This window comes from Labeo rohita, chromosome 17 (assembly GCF_022985175.1).
Source record: "Labeo rohita strain BAU-BD-2019 chromosome 17, IGBB_LRoh.1.0, whole genome shotgun sequence".
In the NCBI taxonomy this organism is placed as follows: Eukaryota; Metazoa; Chordata; class Actinopteri; order Cypriniformes; family Cyprinidae; genus Labeo; species Labeo rohita.
Genome location: NC_066885.1, coordinates 26,621,812 through 26,647,794, shown reverse-complemented (window position 1 = coordinate 26,647,794; position 25,983 = coordinate 26,621,812). Strand labels below are relative to the sequence as shown.

The 25,983-nt window shown below is 39.6% G+C and overlaps 1 protein-coding gene across 4 annotated transcripts in view; it reads right to left on the bottom strand.

Moving 5' to 3' along the window:
* Positions 1 to 25,983, bottom strand: part of LOC127179572 (60 kDa lysophospholipase) — a 33,125-nt gene that overhangs the window by 757 nt on the left and 6,385 nt on the right. Inside the window, exons 3-18 of one of the 4 annotated variants that reach the window (XR_007829532.1) lie at positions 24,957 to 25,080; positions 18,456 to 18,567; positions 16,762 to 16,887; positions 16,560 to 16,643; positions 15,984 to 16,110; positions 13,722 to 13,834; positions 13,399 to 13,584; positions 13,210 to 13,323; positions 12,858 to 12,995; positions 12,207 to 12,293; positions 11,117 to 11,280; positions 8,106 to 8,192; positions 5,409 to 5,505; positions 5,131 to 5,199; positions 1,621 to 1,678; positions 166 to 210 (exon numbers count right to left, since the gene is read on the bottom strand). Coding sequence is in view for 1 of the 4 variants with exons in the window: in XM_051133189.1 (XP_050989146.1) it covers positions 166 to 213; positions 5,131 to 5,199; positions 5,409 to 5,505; positions 8,106 to 8,192; positions 11,117 to 11,280; positions 12,207 to 12,293; positions 12,858 to 12,995; positions 13,210 to 13,323; positions 13,399 to 13,584; positions 13,722 to 13,834; positions 15,984 to 16,110; positions 16,560 to 16,643; positions 16,762 to 16,887; positions 18,456 to 18,567; positions 24,957 to 25,080 (1,676 nt within the window). In the remaining 3 variants the exon portion in view is untranslated. Of the gene's footprint in view, positions 1 to 165; positions 214 to 1,620; positions 1,679 to 5,130; positions 5,200 to 5,408; positions 5,506 to 8,105; positions 8,193 to 9,987; positions 10,870 to 11,116; positions 11,281 to 12,206; positions 12,294 to 12,857; positions 12,996 to 13,209; positions 13,324 to 13,398; positions 13,585 to 13,721; positions 13,835 to 15,983; positions 16,111 to 16,559; positions 16,644 to 16,761; positions 16,888 to 18,455; positions 18,568 to 24,956; positions 25,081 to 25,983 lie in introns of those variants that run through there. The other 3 variants (XR_007829531.1, XM_051133189.1, XR_007829533.1) reach the window with 3 other exon arrangements.

Here is a 25,983-nt window from a genome sequence, read left to right as displayed (position 1 = left end):
AACTCAGTGTAAACTACAACTGCACCTGAACAGTTACACATCAAATGTCCTGAACAATATACAGCTAATATACAAAGTAAAAAACAGGTATTATTTGTCAACTTAAAGCTGCTGATTTTGGTAACTTTAGTTAAAAAACATGCCACGAAGACCATGTCACATTACCTGACATGCCTTTATCACAGCAGTGGATGTTCCTGTCACATAGCGCTGCTGGAAGGAACGTAGGAGACGTAAGTAAGCGAAACAGTTTTTAATAAAACCAAGAAACACAGCGTAATCCACACAAGGAATGAGGAATGACACATGTACACAAATTGTAGACCCGACAAAGGAGGAATGCACAAACAGGAACTTAAATACATGGGAGTAACGAGGAAACACAGCTAAACAGAAGGAGGAAGGGCTGACGACTCCAGGGGGCCGACCGACAGCGGCGAAGATGAGGTGGAGATGGAGAGCCAAGGTGGAGCCAATGGCGCCAGCGACAGAGGCATGGATCCGGGAGGCCGCGGTGGAGCCGGAGCGACAGAGGATCAAGGTGGATTTTGAGGGATGGAGGAGCCAGACAGAGCCAGAGGGACGAGGCGAAGCCAGAGGAGTGGAGTCCCGAGGCGCAGGATGGTCGACGACAGACCGAGGTAAAGCTGGAGGGACGAGCGAGCCCAGTGGAGCCAGTGGACTGCCGGGCCAAGGTGGAGCCCTGGACTCCGAGGCTGGTGGCGGAGACAAGGGATCCTCCAGCCATAACGCAGATGGAGACTGGCAGACTCGCAGCGAGCCCACCGCACAGATGGAGCACTGAGGGTAAAAAGAGCGGCTGCCAGATGACAGAGGTGGAAGAGGCAGGAGTGGGTTGGAGGGCGGGCATTTGTGAGCCTCCGGGCTCTTGGGGATGCCCTTAGAAACAGAGTCTCTCTTTGGGTTGGACTTGGAAACAGGAGCTCTTTCTGGGCTCAACTTGGGAACAGAGTCTTTTTCAGGGCTTGACTTGGAAACAGGAGCTCTTTCTGGGCTCAACTCAGGAACAGGAGCCCTCTCAAGGCTGGACATGGAAACCAGAGCCCTCTTTGGGCTGGACGTAGGAACAAGGGTGACAGAGGGCCCCGAAGAAGGAGGGAGGAGAGGGGGCAGGTCAACATACAAGTCTATAAGATCTCCCTCCGCTTTCCTTATACCCAGGTCCATTAAAAGCTCTCACTGGCGATCTCACTGGCCACGGCTTTCTTTTTTGGTGGCGGGCGTGGTCACCGGCTCACGCACCTGGTCCGACGGCATATGAACTGGCAAGTTTCTCCAGGAAACAGGACTCACAGTATGCTGTTTCAGGAAGCATGCAGGAGGCACGAATAAATGTAAACAGTCTTTGTAATAGGTGAACACAGGGGTAAATCCACAACAGGAGCAGGAACAAACACACGTACATAGCTAGTAGACCTGACAAAAGAGGAATGCACAAACAGGAACTTAAATACATGAGGTAACGAGGGAACACAGCTGAACAGAATGACTAATAAAACTAAAAGAGAACAGGAATATGACCAAATAAGGAAACACAAGAACAGAGACTGGGGTGAAAACACATCAAAGAAGGTCTATATTCCTGTCAGTTTCACTTACGAGACAATCACTTCTATGTGACTTTGCAGCATTCTTTCCCACCTTGAGAAGGTGTTTGCTGTGTTGGTATATATATGAGACAGAGAGAGAGATTTTTTCACATGAAATATTAAATATGTGTTACAATTTTACTCTGGGTAAAATGAATGAAACTATTTTTACCTCATTACTCACTGTCTGATGACAAAATACTTGTTAAAGCAGGGGTCTCCAAACTCGGTCCTGGAGGGCCAATGTCCAGCAGAGTTTAGGTCCAACCCTAATTAAATATACCTGAATAAGCTAATCAAGGTATTATAGGCACAGGCCCCTACTAGAAACTTCCAGGCAGGTGTGATGAGGCAAGTTGGAGCTAAACCTTGCAGGACATCAGCCCCAGGACCAAGTTTGGAGACCCCTTTGTTAAAGGATTAGTTCACTTCCAGAATAAAAATTTCCATATAATTTGCTCACCCCCATGTCATCCAAGATGTTCTTTCTTTCTTCATTTTCTTCAGAAATTACGGTTTTTGAAGGAAACATTCCAGGATTTTTCTTAATATAGTGGACTTCAATGGGAGCCAATGGATTTAAGGTCCAACGCAACTTTAAAGGGCTCTGCATCAGGGGTTATCAAACCTGTCCTGGAGGCCCCCCTGCCCTGAACATTTTGTATGTCTCCCTTGTTAGACACACCCAAATCAGGTCTAATGAGCTGATGATTTGAATCAGGTGTGTTAGATGAGGGAGACATGCAAAATGTGCAGGGCAGGGGGCCTGTAGGACAGGTTGGAAAACAGGAATATGACTAAATAAGGCAACACAGGAACAGAGACTGGGAACAGTACACAATCCCAGCCAAGTAAGAAAGGTCTTCTGTACTGAAACGATCTGTCATTTTCTAAACAAACCAAAAAAAAAAAAACAAAAAAAATTCACTACCGTTCAAAAGTTTGGGGTCAGTACATTTTTATTTTTTTTTAAGAAATTAATACTTTTATTCACCAAGGATGTATTAAGTTAATAATTAAAAGTTTATTAAAAGTTAATAATAAATAATTTACATTGTTATAAAATATTTATATTTTGAATAAACACTGTACTTTTTAAACTTGTTATTCATGAAAGAATCCTGAAAAAAAAAAAAAAAAAAAAATCACAGGTTCCAAAAAATATTTGGCAGCACAACTGTTGATATTATCCAACATTGATCATTCTAATAATAAATCCGCATATTAGAATGATTTCTGAAGGATCATGTGACACTTAAGACTGGAGTAACAGCTGATAAAAATTCAGCTTTTCATCACAGGAATAAATTCTATTTTAAAGTATGTTAAAATAAAAAACATTATTTTATATTGTAAAAACATTTTGCAATATTACTGTTTTTTTTTCTATATTTTTAATCAAATAAATGCAGCCTTGATGAGCATAAGAGACTTCTTTAAAGACTATTACAAGTCTTACTGACCCCAAACTTTTGAACGGTAGTGTATATATATATATATATATATATATATATATATATATATATATATATGTTGACTACTGTGTGTGTATGTGTATATATATATATATATATATATATATATATATATATATATATATATATATATATATACACATACATATATAAAAGGAAAGTCAAATGCCAACAATGTCCGATGATTGAACAGGAGTACACAGACGAAGAACTGCGCATGACCTTTCCAACATAATTACATAATACGCCAAGTTGTGTACCTGCATCGCAGAGCTAGTGTGAGCATAAAAAAAAAAAAAAAATCAGTCATTTTCTTTTTTTTAAGAAAATGACTGATCGTTTTGCTAGATAAGTCCCTTATTCCTTGGCTGGGATTGTGTAGATCCCTTAAAGCTGCATTAGAACTTAGACCAGTTGGCTCCCACTATATGGAGACAAATTTTAGATTCCTGTTTTCCTCAAAAACCTTCATTTCTGTTCGCCTGAACAAAGAAAGACATGAACATCTTGGATGAGAGAAGTAAGTAAATTATCAGGAAATTTTTATTCTGAAAGTGAACTAATTTTTTTAATATGTATCAATCCATGGAAAGACAGGCATATACAGCATATTTCAGTTGATACAATTCTTTTGGGGAGCTGACAAACATAACTTACATTAGTAATATACAAGCTATATAAATATTTCAAATAGCACATTCCTTATGTATGTGGAATACATTACAATACAGAATGGAATACATGCATTTCTAACAAATCACGTCACTCCACAGAACCATTTGAAACAAACCACTCTAGGTAAAATATTTAAAAACAACAAATATAAGTTTTGCATAGTCTTGAAAAAAAAAAAAAGAAAAAAAAAAAAAAAAAAAGTAAAAGTTTCAATTTAATGACTATAACATATGGTGTAACTATCAAGTAAAAAGTAATAAAATATCTTTATACCTGCATCTATATCGTTATAGTTTTCAAGGAAGTTTTTTTTTTTAAACTAAATTATTAACATTTTTTGTTTAGTTTTCGTGCAAAAAAAAAAAAAAAAAAAATTCATGTTATATACAGTACTGTGCAAAAGCCACTAGTATTTTCACCAGCTAAAAAATGGTTTAAAGTAAGTTATTTCTATCTTTTGCTGTAGTGTGTCAGTAAAAAAATATCAGTTTACATTTCCAAACATTCTGTTTGCCATTAATTGTAATAATCTAGTGAGATTTTTGTTTGCACAAGGAGTCTGACAACAGCCAGTGCTCCACACAGAGATCTGATCTCATCATCATCCAGTCTGTCTCTGGAATGACATGAAGACACAGAACAAACTGAAACAGAGTAAATCCAGAAGAAGTGTGGCAACGTCAAGTTTCAAGAGACCTACCTGCAAAGCTACCTAAAAAATTTTGCGCAAGTGCACCTAGGGCAAAAGCTGCTGTAAACGCAAAGAATGATCGCACCAACTGTTGATTTCATTTAGTTAATAGAAGGTAATTGATAAAGAAAATCTATTTATGACAGCATCCTCATTTTGCAGTGTTTTTAAGTGCCTAAAACTTTTAACAGTGCTGCAGCTTTGCTGGTAGGTTTCTTGAAGCATCCTGGAGACTTTGTCACAGTTCTTCTGGATTTAGTCTGTCTGAGTTTGTTCTGTTTCTTCATGTCATTCCAGAGACAGACTGGATGATGATGAGATCAGATCTCTGTGCAGAGCCCTCACTGTTGTCAGACTCCTTGTGCAATAATCTCACTGGCTTATTAAGATTAATGGCAAAATGAATGTTTGGAAATGTAATCTGATATTTCCTACTGACACACTACAGCAAAAGACTGACTTTAACTGACTTTAAACCATTTTTTAGCTGATGAAAATACTAGTGGCCTAAGACTTTTGCACAGTACTGTATGTAAAAATATTCATGAATTTATTAGTATCATTACATTTTTGAAGAGTCGCACTACTTGATTCATTTAATTTCGTATTTTAGAATGAATTAACAGATACAGAAAAAAGTAACATGTTAGTTACACATTTTTCAATAAATGTTTCCTACCTGAATTACCTGGCACTGAGTAGGCTGCTTTAAGAACTCAACAACATTCTTATGTCCTGCAGCTTTTGCCTGAAGGTGAGATTCATGAAAAGATTACAGGAAGAATTTATGACATTTATTAACATTAGGACATTGCTTTGACAACACAGAATTTTTTACCCAATGCAACAGTATATAGTAACTAATTTCATCCTGCAATATTAATTAAATGTCGGCAAAACTGACAGTTGTTTGGGTATAGTTCTGTACTACACACACAAATACCTGCATTAACTCACCACTTTAATGAGCATTGGCACATAATCGCACATGGTTAGATCAACCCCAGCTAATTCCCAAGTCTTCAGTTCTTCCAAGTTGCCACTTGCTGCAAGACTGTAAAAAACAGATTTTCTTAGAATCTCTATAAGTGCATTCATCATTCATAACACATTTACTGTGTTTATGTGTCACAGTAAACTTTACATTAATGTGTTAAAGTAATTAACTGTACTACTGCAATAAAAGTACTACTACTATAAAATTAATTAGTAATACTATTACTACTACTACTGAATGATAATAATAAAAACATTTCCTGGACAGCACACATACTTCTGGCCAACGTCAGCCTAAGTGAAACATCGGCCTCCTTAAAGGAGAAGTCCACTTCCAGAACAACAGTTTACAAATTATTTACTCACCCCCTTGTCATCCAAGATGTTCATGTCTTTCTGTCTTCAGTCGTAAAGAAGTTATGTTTTTTGAGGAAAGCATTTCAGGATTTTTCTGCCCTGATTTTGAACTTCCAAAATGTAGTGTAAATGCAGCTTCAAAGGGCTCTAAACGATCCCAGCTGAGGAAGAAGGGTCTTATCTAGCGAAACAATAAAATTTGTATACTTTTTAAGCACAAAAGCTCGTGCAGCACTAGCTCTGGGATGCTCGTCCACGACTCTGCGTACTATTGAATCAGGTCGAAAGGTCACGTGTAACGTAGGCGGAACTACAGACCCAGTCTTTACAAAGCGCAAAGACTAAGGAAGTGCAAGTAAGTCAAACGCTGTTTACAAACAAAAAGGTACAACTATGTCAGACGATTCTAAAGTTGTAGGAGAAAATAAGATGGATAACATTGTGGACGCGCATCCCAGAGCCTGTGCTACACAAGCTTTTTTGCTTAAGTATACAATTTTTTATTTTTTGAAAAAAATGACCAATGAAGTCCATTATAAGAAGAAAAATCCTGAAATGCTTTCCTCAAAAACCATAATTTCTTTACGACTGAAGACAGAAAGACATGAACATCTTGGATGACAAAGGGGTGAGTACATTATTTGTAAATTGTTGTTCTATATCAAATAAGAACTATCAGCCAGGCATAGGCGGATATGTTCAGTGCTCTGTTTTTTCTCATCAAATGTCTACACTATCAGAGGGCGATGCCGTGCTTATCTATTTGCGTGTGCCCAGTTTTTCATCTCTTTGCAACCCACCAGAGAGAAAGTGACTAATTCCAGCAACATCTGTGGTTTTCAGTTTTCGCTTGAGGTAAATCAGAAAAAAAAAAAAAAAACTAATTCTGTGACACTTAAAAGTTACTAGTAAGGCGCTCAGTGTACTACAGGACAGGTGAGGAGACTGGCTCATAACCAACTTGTTTAACTAATGGTCACGGTAGCTATTTTTAAAATTGCTGTTAACATATTAATGTATTTCCAGCAATTTCTCGGAGGGTAAGGACTAGATGTTGAGCAGTGGAATGTTTAGGTCATACCAGTTTGTTTTTAGTTCAGGAGTGCTCATGTCCAATATTCATAGTGCCCGGTCAAACTGGTAAAACATAAAATTGTTCACAGATGACCAAGGCACACACTCTTTTAGTTTAAATTAGTCAAATACCAGACTTGTTTGCTCCCTATTTATTCTCCTTGTGTGTTTGCATTCCTGTGACAGTTTGTTGTCCAATGCTCCTTTGTAGGTTCCTGTCCTGTCTTGTCTTGCCCTGCCTGATCCTTCATTGCCTTGCTGTGCTTTCGTACATGGAGAAGGAGAAAGAATATTGTTTTTGATTTTTTTTTTTTTTTTTTTTTTTTTTTTTTTTTTTTTTATTATTGTGTGGATGGACATTATGGGCAGTGGGAAGAATTATGAACCCTAGATCGACAGTGGGCCGCCAGAAAACATTTATTATAAACCAGCAGACCACTGTTGGAGAAGTGGTCCGCTAGTACAGTGGTTCTCAATTCTAGTCCTTGCAACTACTCTGCATTTTGTAGGGTTGTACGGTGTAGGATGTAGGGTTCCAGTCTTTGCAACCCTACACATTTTGTATGTATCTCTTATCACTTCAGATGTTTGTACTGTTCGACCATATAGTTTCCTGAGATGTGCACTTCACAGCATGATGATTCCAGTTCTAAGTGAACATATATGTACCATTCAAAGGGCATTAAATTGTGTGAGACATGAATTTAAATTGTATTTATTTACAGAGGTATATTGTCACATTTCACACTTCTCTAGTAAGTTCGTGTGTGTGTGTGAAGATGCTGCAGCAGTGGCATAGTGCAAATTTGTAAATGAATGTTTCAAAGTGAAGGAAACTTTTCTCATTCTTGAAGTAGAGAGCAAAGAACACTGTGTAGGGACCATGTAAATTCATGATGATTTGAAGCAGGTGAAGAGAGTGGGGGGGTCATGAGGATTGGAATTAGGAACCGCTGTGCTACGCAGAGCGGCCGGGATTTACAGCTTTGCATAGTCCAAACATTAGCCAGAGAGCAATTGCAGTCAGATGCTAACTCTGCAACATATTCCCAGTCAGCATGCGCTCTTTCAGCTACATCTTGCCAATTTAACTTTTGGGGTCAACATCAGCCAGACATTTGTGTGTTGTTAGGGTTGTGTCAATTATCAATTCACTGTGTCCTCAGGTTTATAAAAGCAATAAGAGAAGGAGGGATTGTGAAGAAATTATGAGTAGGTAAATAAAACCTGCACAACTCTGTTTTAACACTCTCCATTTCATCCTGGGAAAAGTGAGCTCCAGGCTTCCTCAGCAGTTCCACAACATTGGTGTGCCTACAGATATAGAAAAGTTATGCACAGAGAAACATAAGTCTATTAAAATAGGGTTCCCCTTCAAGGAGTTAACTCACCTCTAGTGCAGTGGTTTTCAAACCCAGTCCTGGGGGACCCCTGCTCAGCACATTTTGCATGTCTTATTTAAAACACCTGATTGAGATCATCAGCTTATTAGGAGAGATATCCATGAACATAACGAACGAGCTGATGATCTCAATAAGGTGTGTTAAATAAGGGAGACATGCAAAATGTGCAGAGCAGAGGTCCCCCAGGACTGGGAAATGCCATCAGCATGAGCACTGTCTAAAGCATGTGTGAAAACACTCCAAATCCATAGGACCGTGCAGCCCATAACATCATTAGCGGCATGCCCGGAAGTATAAGAGGGTGCCTGTAATGCATGACATCAGCTTTTTTGTCTTCAGGAGCCATATGTTTGTGTACATACAGGCAACATTTAGCAAACCATTCCAGGTAGTGCATGCCTTAATTTGAGGACCTCAGGACACGCTTGATTGATGTGTTTTGTGCATGAGTGAGGAGCGCGCATGTTTAGCCTCATTTAGAGGCTTTGCTTTGATGCCTGCAGATTCACATGACTCATATGTTGTGTGTGTGGGCAAGAAGCACGAGTATTCATTCTTGAGAGATCTGAATGTCCTTGTTGCGCTTATTTCTTTGTGAAAATGTGTGGATGGAGTATGTTAGACTCTGGAGAATGTGGGATGTGCTCATTGTATGCATTCGCAGGACTGCTGAGGGAAAGGTAAGAAGCAGTTCTTCTTTACTTACATGGAAGTTTATCAAAGATGTACTTGTTTAAGAACCACCTCAAAACCCCCTTAGAGTCCAGAGGGTTAAGTAAATGGCCCATTGTCTTTAGGAACATAGATGTTTGAGGACAGTTGTGTTTCCAACTTGGTATGTTCCTCCTTAATATTAATGTTGGTTGGGTTCCCTATTTCCCCCAAGTTAGTTTAACTGTCCGGGCATTATTGGTGTATGTTTGCCACTATGTTTAGTGCTCTCTCACCAGGTGGACAGGCAATGCACCAAGGAATGGCATATGGGTAATTTTGTTCCCCATAGTGTCCACTAGAGGACACAGTGTAAGACACCTTAAAGGGGAACGTCTCTCTTGCCATGCCTAGGGCCTGACTGTTTCACGTCTCCAGACACTTCCGGGCATGCCACTAATGACGCCACAGGCTGCGCGGTACAATTGATTTGGAGTGTTTTCACACAGTGCTACGGACACGGCTTTCTCTAAGTGTCTACTAGAGCAGGGGCTCTCAACCTTTTTTACACTGGGGCCCCCCTTCCTTCTCCAGTCAGTTTTGCAAGACCCCCCTATGCCTGACATTTTCTCTTAATTCTCTTTATTTTTAAACCTTTTTTATTAACCAAAACATTTGTTTTGCCTTTTTATTCTTCTACTGCATGTTATAAAAAAAACTCAAAATTCAAACAAATTTTAAATTAAAGCTATACTTTTTAATTTAAAAGAAAACCCTCTGCTCAGTTCTAACTTTTTAACATATATACATTTACAGATTTAAAGCTCCTGAATTCTTTAATTAAGACACTCTTTACAACTTCAGAGTACTTTTTCGTAAGTAAGTGAACCTGCCAAACAGGACAACAGGGGGATGCCAAAAGACCACTCACTAGACCGCGAATAGTTTGTGAATCAATAGGGGACTTATGCATGCCTAATGTACGACTCTGATATACAAGAGTGTCATACATTAGGCACGCGCAAGTTCGTTAGTATTACTCTGATCGTCTTTACCTTCATATTAGCGTGACGGTTTGTTTCATGCAGCCAAGAGATGAAGTAGAGACTTGCACTCCCACGGGACATGACGCAACAGAGTGCGGTGTGGGACAAAACTTGACTGACGAGTGCGGGTGTGGGCGGGATGCGGGAGAATAAAACAATTTGCAAGAATCGCAAAATAGAAATATCTAAACATAAAATAAAAAACAAATTGTTATTCATCTATTGCATAAAAACAACTAATATAACATAAAAATTATTAACAGGTGCACGTGTTTGCAGCTTGAGCAGTGTAGCCATTTGTTGATTTCTGGAACGCATTGGCCAATCAGTGGTGTTTAAGTTAAAATCCACTCACCGCTTATAAGTTCTTGCACAGTGCTGAATGTTGCATGCTCACAAATCCTCTCATTACAACACGCAAAGTGAAGACATTGTGGAAGATTCATTGTGCATATATTTATTGTGTTATGAGAGCTTTATGAGATCACGATGAATTAAGATGTCAGCTTTAAGGGATTTTTTTTGCTTGCATTTTGCCATGCATGCACGCAGCCGATGCTTGCTTTTCTGTTAAGAATAGCAGTGGTTTCAGTGAGATCTTGTGGAAATTACGAGCTGTTACAGAACTATTTCATGAACATTTCATTGATGTAGTGAAAAAAATACATAGTTACTTTTGTGCAGGCTTTTGCAGGCAGGAGTGGGACAAAACATGAATGTCGCGGGCGGGAACAGGATGAAATAACATACTTTTGCGGGTGGGCGCGGGACAAAATCTTGTGGGAGCGGGACAAAAAAATCCATCCCGTGCAGGTCCCTAAGATGAAGTTTGCGTGCAGTGGTCGGAAGTTTTGAGCCGCCGTTCAGTCTGTATTTAACAGTGCGATGAGGCTTGAAAAAATATATATACCATCATATACTTTGTCTCATGGTAACCAAATGCATCCCATTATGGACAAAAAAAATACTATGGAAGTCAGTGGAACCTGAAACTGGTTACCAACATTTCTTTTAAAATATATTTTCATGTTCAGCAGAAAAAAGGAAATTCATAACAGGTTTGGAATGACAAATGTAATGACAAGTAAATGATGACAGAATTAATTTTGGGTGGTCTACGTCTTTAAATCAGTCTTACCTCAAGCGAACAGCATTGTGAAGAGGTGTATCACCAAAGCGATCTTTGGCATTGATGGTGACCCCTTTATTCAGGAGATACCTCACTACATTCAGATGCCCCTCACATGCGGCGATGTGAAGGGGAGTGCGGCCATCATAATTGGGATTGCTCAGGTCAGTGCCCTATGTAGAAAGACATGAATCATGTCCTGTATCTTGTTTTGCTAGACTGAACTTGATACTGTGAACCAGCACAGCTGATTTGCTAGCCATATCACCCTGTAGACCAGGGGTGAGGAACGTTGATCATGGAGGGCTGGTGTCCCTGCAGAGTTTAGCTTCAACTCTAATCAAACCAAACCCACCTGAACAAGCTAATCAAGGTCTTCAGGATACAGGTTGGTATTTTTTTTTTCAGGGTTGAGGATATGTTTTAGTGCTGGTAAATGTGTAGGAGAGATAGCTTGAAGAAGGTGTGAGGGGACTGGGTCTAGAGGACAGGTCATAGGATGGCTAAAGATAAGAAGTTTAGATACTTCTGTGTCAGTGAGGAGACAGAATAAGGAGAGGGGAGTTTTAGCAGTGGATGTGGTTGGTTTGAGTTCCTGCATGAGTGGAGAACTGACTGCTGATGGTTTTAGGACGGGGTGGGGAACGTTGATCCTCTGGGCAAGTGTCCCTGCAGAGTTTAGCTCCAACCCTAATCAAACACACCTGAACATTTTTTTTCATGGTTAGAGCTAAACTCTGCAGGAACACAGGCCTTCCAGGATCAAGGTTCCCCACCCCTGTTTTAGGAAGCCTTGAGCCTTGTCAGTACCTAAATGCGAGACCTTCTGGGAAAACTAGGTTGCTGCTGGAAGAGGTGTTAATGGGGCCAGCAGTGGAGTTCAACCTGTGGTCTCTGTGGGTCCTAAAGCCCCAGTATAGTGATGGGAACAATATACTGTTACAAAGCACCATCCTCTGTGGTCATTAAAATCACACTGGCACCTTACCTAAAGAGAAGGGGCAAACTCTTATAAAACCCCACTTCCTAGCAAATCTTGCTCTAAGGCATGTATGCATGTATACTTTCAAAGGTGTCTGAACAGGTATCAATTTCTTACCATTTCCCTTAAGATCTCTAAAGCATCAATGTCTCCAATCTTAGCAGCAGCACAGGCCGGACTGGGCTTTAGTGCATCTTCAAGCTTCTGTGGATATCAGTAATAATATAGTTGATCACAACTGTTCATCAGCCTCTTCTTCTTCTTAATATGGTTCTACCATATAGAGCTACAGTATACAAATTTACAAACTGGGTGGGAATTCACTATGAATGAATCTCACCCTCTGATATGTTCAAACACACAATCTGCATTTTTAACACCTTTATTGCTAAATTAATTATGCTAGTGAGGTAAAAGTCCACATATTTTGTAATTAACTGTTTATGGGGTCATGAACTGAGAAAACAAATTTCCCTTGATCATTTGACATATATCAGGATGATGTACTAAAAACATTGTCTAAGCTTCAGAACTTTCTCGTTAGTTCAATCCCCCATACAGTAGGTGAGGAAACACTGTACACATGCATTTATTTCAGTTTCGCCTACTAAAGCCAGTCATGTTGCAAGATTGCCACTCAGTCCAGCTGAGGAGGTGTGTCCCAGTGGGCAAGTGACGTCAGTGCATACTCTATATCACACACCCCTACTCCCGAGTGTTTGAAGTGCAAAACAATGTTTGAAACAGAGAAATTACAGGTTACATTACCTCTTTACAGCTAACGCTGAGGGACTTGAATGACCTGATGGACCAGGGAATGCCCTGATTAAGGTGACTGTCACTGAAAGAAAGCTTTGCTCCTTTTGGGTCAGCCACCATCTCACCACGCAGATTGCGACTCAGCATCTTATGAACAAATAACAGGTTTAATTAATTAATTGAAAACAAATGGCTTGCAGTTTGTCAAAAGAAAACCTTTTTAAGAAGTCTGAACATTTATATATATATTTGTAAAAGAATAAAAACAATTTACCTTAAAGAATAAATGTAAATAATTTAATAACTGACAACATATGTCATGTGTTGTTTAAATGTATTTTTAAGAGACATTTTTGAATACCTCCTTCTTCTCTTCTAAACTGAGGTCTTGTTTTGCCAGCACATAGGCAAGTTTTGAAAAGGCAGCTTCCGAGGTCATATCAAACCCAGCAATCACACCGGCATTACTCAGAGCCTGAGAGGGAACATTAAAGGATTACACACTCCTGGAATCACCCACATGAGGTCTTTCCCAAACAAATACCTGTACCTGGCCAGTGGCGTATGAGGTTGTGACTGTGCCTCTGAGACACCGAGTGCAGTTGACCATGATGAGTCCTCTCTTGGTCGCCTTACGGATCTCATCCAGCAGGTCAGCGCAGTTGTCTGGGGCGTTACCACTGCCGTACGTCTCCAATACGACCCCGTCCATAGTCGACTGCAAGAAGGCCCTGACCTAATGAAAGAAGAAATATCATTTAAACATCTGAAACCTCTTAAAGGAATAGTTCATCCAAAACTATCATTATGTAATTAAAAATGTAAATGTAAAATGCTGAATGAAGAGATTTAGCAAAAACCACACAGCCTTACCGTACGAGCAGTGATTCCCGGGAACAGTCGCAGGACACCCACATTACGGTTCATCTGTGTGTTGAAAGTAAATTTGGTGGTTGTATTGGCTCGCCACACAGTATCCCAGTTAACTAAAGAGTAAGAAATAAAGCATAATACTCAAAATAGCATGTCTGAATAAAACTAATAACACAACAGCAGTACTAATTAGGAAGTTCACATACAATTTCAAGCAGTGTCCTGCAATATGACATACTTATTAAACATTTCTTTCTTAATTTTTGCATAGGTAATACATGTGCCGTTTTCTTTTTTTTTTTTTTTTGAATATTTGTAATTTATTCTTCACACCAGGATTATTGAAGTGAACAGTCAAAATAGTGGGGAAAAAAAGCTTATAGAAAGGTTTTTCTCTATACATTCACATACATATTTGTCAGCTACTCAATAGTGAAATGCCAAATTTAAATGAACATCTCAATATGTTACATGGTTGTGATAAATTGTACACATTAGTAAGTTAAAGTGTAGTCATTAGGGCCCAAGCCCTAAAAAGGCGACTTTTGAGGGGCTCTGTAGCGCACACCGGTTGACCTACAGTTACGAAAATTCATACACATATAGACCTCATTAGGCTGAACAGCTTTCGTGCTCACAGTCCATGCTTCACCCAACAGGAAGTCAGATATTCAAGGTTTTCTGAAAAGCGCATGCTCTGGAATTTGCGATACTCCTGCTAGGTTTTTTTTTTTCGGATTGCCACCAAACTCTGTCAACATGATCTCAAGACATTGGGGGTGCAAAATTGCCAGGGGATTTTTAATATCTCGAACGGTTTTCCATTTAAATGCTGTTGCCATGGCAACGTGTCAAACTTTAACATTTGATTCCTGTGTTTTTGGGGCACTTAATAAGCTTAGAATTTCATGAAACTCAACACACACATCAGTATTAATGATAGTTAGAGACTGTCAAAAGCTCATAAATGGGCATGGAGGAGGCGCTCTATAGCGCCACCTTTTGTCAAAGTGGGGGGGTTAATTTTAGCTACAGATACCAAACTCGGTACATATATTGTTCTCATCAAGCTGGACAACTTTCTAATTTACACCCATTAGCTGCGACCAACAGGAAGTCAGCTATTTTTATTTGAATGTGGATTTTTGGGAAAAAATCAGGCTGTAAATAAATTCATACTCCTCAAAGCAGGAATAAGTAGTTCACACCGAACTTTGTCAACATGATGCCAAGATACTAAAGATGCTAAATTGCGAGCACATTTTGGATATTTTGAACGGTGTTTATACAGCAATTTATTAAAGTAACAGTAAAAATGTAACAGTAATTTTCTTATATAATATAATATCTTTAAAATGCATTATCCTAACTCTTCAAAACTTTTTACATGTAAAGAACAAGTCATTCTTAGGAAACATAGTTTGTTTCAACATTTTACCTTGCTCAGAGACTCCAAAATCAATAAAAATATCATACATCATAATCTGGCAGATGAAGACTGTAATACCAGGGATGACCACCAGAGGGACCATAGGATAAGGAATCTTTTTAAGTCTAATTCTATTGAGCTCATTCTCAATGTATCAGAATAAAAACACTGCATAGAATGCATAGGTATTCTGTACTGTCAGAATACCTTTACACAATTACTGAATAAATGCTTAAAGAGCATTAAAATCTTTATTTATTATTTTTTTAATCTTTAAAACCTCTCTCACTGATAGTATAAGAAATCTTTTGAGTCTGACCATTTATTGCTCAGTTCAAATAATTAGAACAACAAATTAAACTGGCTGGTAAAGTGTTGCCAAAGTTTCATATATTGTTTGTTCCCTGTGTGTCTATGTGTGTGTCTGAGTGTTGATCTTATAATGTAAACCTTTCATTGCTGTAACCCTTAAATTCACACTGACTGCTCTCTCTCCCTCTCTCTGTGTGGGTGTATGTGTGTGTTTCACACATTTGATTTTAAAGTGTAACCCTTTCATTGCTGTAACCCTTAAATCCAAACTGCCAGAAGATTACTGTAAATGCATGTGCCCGCTGGCACCATTTTCCTGATGCTCCTGGTGTTGTGGTTGCACTGGTGTGAGGGCCCGTTATCGCTGCTTGCAGCTATATTTTGATTTGTTTTTAACCATGCAATTAGGCTTTAAAGTAATATGAGAAGGAAAAGAGTAAATTAGTATTTAAAGAATTTGGTAAAGTAATTGTTTAAAAGACTCAAAGACTGTGTATAAATGTTCGAAGTGATGTAATTACTTTTTATGTCGACTTCAGCAGTGGCTAATGGTGGCAGATTTGGTGAGAAAAATGCATTAAAGCTTTCAGCGTCCACTTTGGTGACACGATTTCCTCGGTACAACTTATGATGAAAAAAGAGGCAAACCTGTGAAGAAAGACAGACATGAAGGGCTTTTTCTTGTTTCTCACTCAATTCAAACTGCATTATAATCAAATTTTTATAAGTATCTTTATTGTGCTATGTTTGGCATGTCAGAAACACAGTGTACTGCAAGACATATATACTGGCAATAATTTATGAAAACTGCATTTAATCAAATAGGAAAAATGAACATTTTTTCCTGTATATTATTTTAAAAAATTCTATTCCATGTTTTTTTTTATTATTATTATTTAAATGTTTATAATGCTAAAATTAATTTGATAGTACAATTTTGTCAACTATTTTATAGCTGCAGCCCTGGTGAACATGCTCCAAAATATGAGTTTTAAAGCATCACAAATATTGGATCTTGGTATCTTGCACTGCATTTGTAATGGCTGTAAAGGCATCTCTCACAGAGAGGAAAAACAAACAAATAAACAAACACACACCTCAGGGATGTCAAACTGTCCTGCTATCAACAGCGCCCCCAAGAGGTTTTCTCTCCCATCACTTCTTGGCTGAAAGATGGGCACCTGCCATATACAAGGTGGTTGTAAAGCTAGTCCTTATTAAGCTTAATTAAATAAAAAAGTCTAAAGGGTTTGGAACAACATTAGGGTAAATAAATAATTTTAGGGTGAAATATGTTACCTGTGATCCGGTTAGGATGACAGGCTTTCCCAGATTCTCACACATGAAGGATAAGGCAGAGGCGGTGTAAGCCATTGTGTCTGTGCCATGCAGAATGACAAAACCATCATACTCATTATAGCTGTCCTGTAAAAATGATAGAAAATGTTTGCAAAATCTCAGAAATACAAAGTTAATTTTGATAATGATGATAATAATAAATATAGCTGCAAGCAGCAATTGTGGGGCCAAGCACTAAAGAGGCAGAATGAGGAGCTAAGCACGGCAAGGAGCAGCAGACCGACTACAGCAATGAGTAATTAAAGCCATTTTAGGATGATATGAATTGAAATGGCTGAAAAATCATAAATACAAACAATAACAATTTAATGGCTTATCACTTTTGACCAGTAGGTGGTGCTGTTTTCAAATTGATGTGGTGTGTTCTGTGTGAGGTGACAATGACACACAAAGTTTGGTGTCATTATGTCAAATCTTTACAGAGAAACAGCCTCAGAGTCATTTTGGCATCATGCCTCAAATGTGTAGTGGCACTGTACAAAAATGGTTTAATCTATCAACACGAAATCCATAACTTTGAGTCAGCACAGTTTGAAGATGATTTGAGTCAAATTTGGTGAAAATCAGACCAGCGGTCTAGGAGGAGGTCGAACAAGTAGGTTTTGTATATTAATCAAAATGGCAGAAAAGAAAGTTCAGTGAAGTGTGGTATAATTGGTATGTATGTTGTCGGCATGGTCCAAGGAATATTTCATTGACAATCATTTCATTACAATAAGCTAATGCAATCAGAAGTTATTAGCATTTTTGCAAATTTCATTATTAATGTTTAATGAATAGTGTATTACTTCTGACCAATAGGTGGCGCTGTTACCAAATTGATGTGGCGTGGTCAGTGTGAGGTGACAATGGCACACATAAAATTTGGTGTCAATATGTCAAAGCTTTGCAGAGATACAGCCTTAGATGGAGTTTGGCATCTTTCCAGCAAATTCGTTGACGCGCTAAACGAACACAGTTTCGTATATCGACACGAAATCCTTTTTAAAAAATAACTTTTTACCAGCATGGTCTGAAGATGATCTGAGTCAAATTTGGTGAAAATCGGACTAACGGTCTAGGAGGAGTTCGAAAATGTATGTTTTGTACATGAATCAAAATGGCGGACAGGAAGTTTGGCCAATATTGGCATAATGGGTATCAATGTTCTCGGCTTGACCCATGGAATCTATTGAAATCACTTTCATTACAACAGGCTAATGTAAACAGAAGTTATTAGCATTTTTGTCAATTTCTTTATAACTTTTGACCACAAGGTGCCACTGCCCCCAAACTTTTTGAGGACTGTCAGGGCAAGGTGCAGAATGCAATCAGAATGTAAACCTTCGGTGCTTGGCCCCTAATAATAATAATAAAAGTGATAATAACACTAGAATCTAATGATTTATCATGATTAGCACGGTTTATAAGTCATTACATGCAGCTGTGTCCAACTCAACAATCCCACTATTTTAATCACATGTGACTGATAATTACTGCGTACAGCTGTGAAAAAAATATTTAGGTGCACAGGTGCAGGTGACTGGAAAAAATAAATCTACACTGTTATGTTTCACCCAGCAAAATACAAAAAATGTAAGCAAAGAGCCCTGCAACTCAAAACCAAACATAAAGATGGTAAAAAAAGGAAGCACCTCAATGTCTTTTCCGATAGTGGCCCAGTCATCTGCGGTCATATTGCAGGAGTCGAGGAGTGGAGAGTACTCTATAACTGTATATACGATCCTCTTATTCTGCTTGGACAGTCTGGGGTGGAAAAAGAAAAAAAAAAAAAGAAAAAAAAAAAAAACAGCACAATGGTAATGTTTAGTGAATTCCCAAACACTGACAACAAGCTCTAAAAATAAAACAAAACATCTTATTTAAACCAGTGACCATTTATAGGCAAATATGCAGTTTTGTTAGATCAACTAAATCAAGGAAAAAATGGATTATATTTCAGGGGCATCTACTGTAGTTAAAGCAAAAACTGTGTGCATCAATGGATAAGTACATTTGCGGATGCAGCATACTTCAGATGTTTGGATATCATTAGTAAATGTGCAAAATCTGGTGAAACATCTCTAACATGGTCAAATAATTGAATGTGGATTAGAGCTGAAGATCTTTGCCCGAACCCGATGAAACCCAACGGGACCCAACGGGTTCGGTCGGGCTCGGGCTTAATTTATATCATTTTACACGGGCTCGGGCCGGGCTCGGGCTTGCGCGGTAAATGAGCGGTCATGTGATGCATTCCGATTAGTGCAAGAAAGATGCGAAAATGGATGCTGAGGAGGTGAAACGGAGGCTTGCCTCTGGTGATTACGTTTTGGCAAAATTAGCCAGATCAGTACTATGCATCCCAGACAGTCGCAGCAGCAGTGTAAGGGTGTTCGGTGCTGCTGGACGCGCCATCAGTGAGCGCAGGACCGCGCTGAAACTACAGTGGATTCAATAATTTTCCTCCACAAAAATATGTAGCCTAATCTTGGTGAGTAAAGGTTTTTTAATTATAACTAAATACTAATTGAGTCTTAAATGAGTAATATAGACAGAGTATATAGGCTAATGTTGGCATTATTCTCTTGTTACATTTCAGCTGCTATTCACCGTCGCGTTGAGGCCGGATTGTGGAGAGAAGTGGCAAATCCCGCGGAGCCTTTATCTCAGTTTCGTTATTGCCAATACCCATCTTAATTTAGAACTTATCTTAATTTAATTTAAGAAAGAGTCATTTTTACTGGCGCGTTGGCCCCTTTATAGGCTAAGTGTTCCCCTATTTAGAGTGCTAAGATGTTACAATGTTACAGAGGACTTATTTTATTTCTTTGTTCCAACTTCCAAGTGGCCTATAGCCTATGTTAGTCATTAATAAATTATGTTAAAACATGTATAAATTACTTATTCTTGACAAAAGGCAAAAGAGCTGTGTGCTTCCGCATATTTGAATAATGTCGGCTGTAAACGGGTTCGGGCTTTTAAAAAGCTGCCAATCAAAATATACTTGTCGGGCTCGGGCCCTGTCGGGCCTAACTTTTAAGGCCCGATTACAGCTCTAATGTGGATTATCATCACTGATTTTCTATTTTTTTATATTTGGTATATCTGATATTGTGAGTCAGATCTTGGGTCTAATCACCTGTATCATTGCTGTCTCTGTGTTTGTACGGTGTGATGTGGTGTTGTGTTGTGTGCATGGTTTTGTTTTGACAGCTCGCCACGTGCTTGCTGTCTGCATGGTTGTTTCTCTGCGCCCTTGTTTCTTTGCTTGTTAGCTCATCTTCTCCCACACTAGGTTCTTGTTTATCTCATTTTCTTCCCCTTTATAGCTCCCTGTGTTTCTCTTCTTTTGTCAGACTGTTGTGGTTTATGCCATAGTTGTGACTGCCATAGTTTGTCATAGTTTACCTGTCCTGTCTTGTCTCACTCAGGCTCCATTGCTTGTAGCTGCAAATTTGTTTTCCTGCATCCTCTGTGCGCTCATGTACCCGTGGGCTTTTCTCTGCCCCCTCCTTCTCTGGTTCTTTACGGACTCCTTAGTAGACTACACTGCCTCATGCTCAGATTATTAAGCTGCTGCCACGGTTGCGGCTTCTGCCAGCCATTGTCACCTGCCCATCGGGGTGTTAGGGAGTTCTTCAACATGAACTGTCCGCTGAAGCATCCCACACTATACCTGATCTTTCTGTTCAATAAAGTCTCTGCTGAACACGCAACTGAATCCAGCCTATTTCCTGACAGAACAGTCTGCTCCGTTCTGCTCTCATTCAACAAGGAGTTTTGCTGGGCCAGCATTCTACCCAACTCAATACCATCGCCCAGGAAGTGGACGCTCAAAATGCCCGACTCTGTGAGCTCCTCATGCTGGCTGATGATCATCAGCGGGATTGGGGCACTGCTAACCAGTGTCCCGTCATCCACGCACGTTATCCTCTCGAGCAAATAATCCACCGGTTTACGATGGGGATCCGATTGCCTGTCAAGCCTTTCTCTCCCAATGCTTTCTGGTGTTCTCACTATAACCTTGACGTTATGCCAGTGAAGAGGCAAAGGTGGCATATGTTCTCACACTTCTCTCAGGTCGGTCCCACGAATGGAACTCTCGGGCTTCCTGCTGTGCAGCTTTTGATGATTTTCACCAGGAGATGGTGAGGTTGTTTGACTGACCAGCCCGGGGGCATGAGGTGGCGGCTGACTTGTCCTGTTTGTTTAAAAGAAAAAGCTCTGTCACTGAATATGCAATTCAGTTCCAGACTCTTGCTGCTGCTCACTTCCTCGATGGGTTGGATCATGAATTAGCTGCCTCTGACCTTCCCTGTGAGCTGGACAATCTGGTCGATCTCGCTCTCTGTGTGGAGGGCCGTCTCAACGGTCGTCATCAGTGGCGTCAATCCACTGCTCCATTGCGCCACCTGGAGTCCCCTTCTTTCGATGCCGCTATTTCATCTTTAGCTGACACTGAGCCCATGCAGCTGGGCCATCTCCAGCTAACACCTAAGCAGAAACAGGAGCATCTGACTCAGGGATTATATTTCTACTGCGGCAAAGCTGGCCATTTTGTCTTTCAGTGCGTACTTCGTCATTCCTCCTCTGAGGAGCTGTCCATGGTACTCACAGTATGTTGTAGTAGTCCAGGCTTATCGGACACCTGCTTGTTAAGCACTGCTCTGCTGAGCATATCACTTATGTATATCTCAGGGCCAGGCTTGTACACGACAGTCAGGTTGTAGTTTTGCAGCTGCAACATCATGCTTTGGAGATGTTTGGGAGCACTCAGGAGTAGTTTCTTAAAAAACGTCACAAGAGGCTTATGGTCGGCTTCAGCTATGATTGTCTTCCTGCCAAACAGATAGTGATAAAACCTCTGACATGCGAATCATGCTCAAGCATTTTTTCTTGATTTGGGAATAGTTTTGTTCAGTAAAGTGCCCAAGAGGCGAATGCCACAGCAGCCCAGGCCGTTCTTGCTGGTGTCGCTTTGTATTGCCACTGGCATGTCAGTGTCATAATACTTCAAAATGGGCATGTCTGTAATCATGCGTTTTATTTCTTGAACCGCTCTTTCATGTTTGGGCAGTCAGTACCACGCAACACCTTTGTCCAAGAGCAAAGTGGCTCACACACCTCCAAGAGCTTTTTGAGAAATTTGGCCAGATATGTCATAAATCCAATGAAGCATTGAACAGCCTTCACATCCTGTGGTGTCGGCATTGTCAGAACAGCTTTAGTTTTTTCTGGGTCTGTCCGTAAACCTTCCATTGATAAGATGTGCCCATGAAAGCGCACAATTTGCACGCTTTCAATTTGAACTTTTTCTCATTCAGTCGGAGTTTCCTGGCTCTGCAGCATTCCAGTAGTGTGCAGAGATTTTTGTTGTGATCTAACTTGGCTTCTGCGTCCGAGTCACTGCAGCCAACAACCAATATGTCATCTGCGATGGGCTCTATGCCTTGGAGTCCCATCAACAGCATGTGTTGCTTGCATTGATAGATTTCAGGTGCCACTGAAAAGCAGAAAGGCAGTTTACACAATCTCATCTGCGCCCATGGTGTCCAGAAAGCTGTCATTAAATTGCGCTCATTGTCCAGTCTACAGTGTAAAAAGGCATCATGAACATCCGCCAGTACCAACAGATATGCTTTGGATATTTTATACAGAATGTCCTTCAGTGTTGGTATGTGGTAATGCGATCTTGATTCAGGTGTTTAGGGTCTACACATATCCTTTCTTTGTCTGGCTTGGCTATGACTACCATGTTGCTGATTCATAGGGTAGGTTCTATGACAGATGTTATGTGACCATCTCTCATGTACTTCGAGTTGCTCTTTTACTCTGGCTTGCAAGGCCACCGGCCAATTCCGTGGTGCGCATTGCACTGGCGATACGTTGCCAGACTCGACTGAGTCATTAAACACGTCCTTTAAACTGAAAATTAACTGCTTTGTGAGAGGCATGCTGAGCATGCAGCAAGTTTGTGACGCTCCTCTGGGATCCAAGTCCTAGCTGCTGACATGTGTCACCCGAGAGTAGAGGCTCTTAATCGGCTTCTACTACTTCAAAGACTAATTTGTGTTTGGTGCCCTTTACGGTGCATTCTGTGTGGAATCTCCTCAGGGAAGGCATTGTGGAACCAGAATACAATTTCAGTCTTGTTGTACTCAGCTGCAGGGGACTTTCAAGATCCAGTTTCTCTTTGATTATGTGAATCATAACATTACAAGTTACTCCTGTGTCTAGCTGACAGGCCTGTATTTTTTAAGTGTCGGGTTAATGAACCATCTTGGACCTAGGGACTTTACTGTGTCAATGCATTCCTCAGCAATGAAAAGTCGACCCTCACTGTAGGGTCCTTGCTCATCCTGACCATCATTCATCATTACATTCACTCAGCCTGCCCTGTCGTCTCTCTGTTGGGCTTTACACACCTTGGAGAAATGATTGAATACACCACATGATCGACATGTCTTTCCATATGTGGGACACCGCTTTCTGCCTTTTTTGTGACCACCCTCACAATACTTGCAACACAGTCCTGAGCGTTTGCTCATTATTCATTTTGCCATCCTGCCATTTCAGTCTCTGTGCTCGTTCCCGCAGCCTCTTGAGAAAGCTGTCAAAAGGCTTGTCCACTTCCACCTTGCAAAACCCGAACATATACCTTTCATAAATCACATTTTTCCCAGACTTTTAGTAGTCTCATAGGGCATCAAGTTTGGCTTTTGTGTCTGTCATTTGTTCCTCGCTCAACACAATTTGTGATTGAAGATCTGTTGACATTTGTTGCCCATTAATCACCACAGTGCCATCGCTCGCAGTTGTATGAATTCTGAAGATCTGGATTTCAGTGCACAAATAAAATTAATTATTTTTTTAAAATTATGTTCCATTTTTGGTCTATTTTATGGTTCTGTTCAGTCAGTCACAACAGTCACCACATGTCAGAGAACATGCCTTTTGTGTCCTATGGCAAACAAAGTAAACATGACATGATAAGTAATGACTAAATGATTGCAGAAATGCTATTTATTTTAAGGGTTTAAAGTGTAGAATTGTAACATTATGTATTCTTCAAAACGTTTTTGAAGTTGGCAGCAGAAATCACACAGAGCAGAACAAAATATTATCATTTCATATTATGAAAGTAAACGATTTAATAATGCCATTGTTATAGCAACTGGATACAATAATAATAAAATTAATGCTGCGATTTCAAAATCCTTAAGGATTTGCTAGTTAAGTTAGTAAAGTTGTTCATACGTAAGTTGTTTTAGGTGTCGTTAATGTCCGTATTTTACATTTAGATGCTGAAAATACGTCAGTATTGCACATTGTAGTGTCAGTTTAACATGAAATAAATGTGTTTTGTAGAACCACGTTTTATGTAAAATACATACAAATTATCATGAGATACCATTGAGCCTTCACAGCGGTGAGTTTTATTCTTTAATTGAGCTCACCCCAAATTACTGTAATTTTTTAAGTTTTCTGTCTAACGTTGTGTCTCTTAAGGACAGCCTTATTATTCTTGTTGACTTCAATATCCATGTCTGCTGCCCTTCTAAGCCATTGGTTAAGGATTTTGTTGATCTCACTGATTCTTTTAATCATACACAACATATTTCTGGTGCTAGTCATGAACATGGTCATACACCTGAACTTGTCCTAACCATTGGTTTTCCTAATGTTGAAATTTCTGATTTTTTATGTATCTGAGCATAAACCTGTTCTTTTTAATGTCACAATGACTGGTCTAGTTCAAAAATCATATTGCTCAGGGTCTGTTTCACGTGTTGTTACCTCTGATACAGCCAGTCATTTCTCTAAGGCTTTCTTTACTCTGTCTGAGAATGTGCTAAAACTCAAAATTTGGAATAGAAGAGATGATTACTCTTTTCAATAATGCCTGCTCCTGTTTTTTTAGATTCCGTTGCTCCTCTTAAAGTTTCAAAACCTAAACACAGGTCTGAACCTTGGCTGAATAGCAATATATGAGCTCTCAGATGGAAATGTAGAAAAGCTGAGCACACTGAAAGACATTAGTTGTTTTTAAATGTGCTATATGAAAAAACATTTTCTTGACCTTGTCCTAGATAAACACCTCCACAAACTTCTAACCTGAGTACATATTTGTGTGCATCTGCCTTGGAACTTACGGCACCACCAGCGTGTTCTCTGGAGTCTTCTCATACAGTCCAGTCTGTTGTGCATATTGCTCATCGTGCAGAAAAGGGAGTTTGCGTAGAGTTTTAACAAGAGCGTTTTTTTCCGGAGACAGAACTGCAAAGTTATGAACAAATACACACGTAATAACAAATACACCAAAGTCATGTAAGCGCTGTCATGTTTGTGATCCAAATTCAATAATTGGGCCAAAATGATCTTGTATATCTGATACAATGTATACTGTATAATCTTGCACAGTTTAATATTTTGAAACAAATTTCCTATTATTAGGTGTTATAAAAATACTTATCACAGTATTACCAATTTGTTACAGCATATAAGATTAAATATGTTATAGTATTTCAAAACTGTTGTTTATGCTGGAAATGAAATAAATAAAATGGTTTACATATTAAATAACTTTGTGGCAATGTCTATTTATTGGATAATTTACAAATGAAACTTTCAAAATGAAATGTAACACTAAATGTTAGGGTTTCTTGTGTTACCCTTGTTCCCTGAAGGACGAACAGAGATGTCATGGCGTGACTGACGAATTAGGAATTTTGCCGTAGAGACCAATCTACTTTGAGTGTAAATTAAACAAGCTAGTGCACACTGGCATGCGATATTTACATCTGAATGCCGCACCCTGCAGCATGGGTATAAATAGGCAGTAGGTGCAACACATAATCAAGTTTTTGCTGAGGAGCCAAGCCGGTGACCCGGCCGCTCAGCAGTGGTGCAACGACTGTGGCGACAGGACATGACATCTCCGTTCCTTCCTTCAGGGAATGTGAGTTATACAAGTAACCGAGATGTTTCTTTTTAGTTGGTCACTTTCGGCGTCTCGTCTTGAACAACAAATTGGAAAAAACACTACCAAAGCGCCACTGATGCTGCCCCTTCCCATGCCCTGTGCAAGCCTTCTGATTCCCCTATTAGAAGATAGGGCAGGGCTTACGCAGAGAAGGTCAATCACTGCTGTTCCTGCACAACCCACTCAGTGAGACTTGG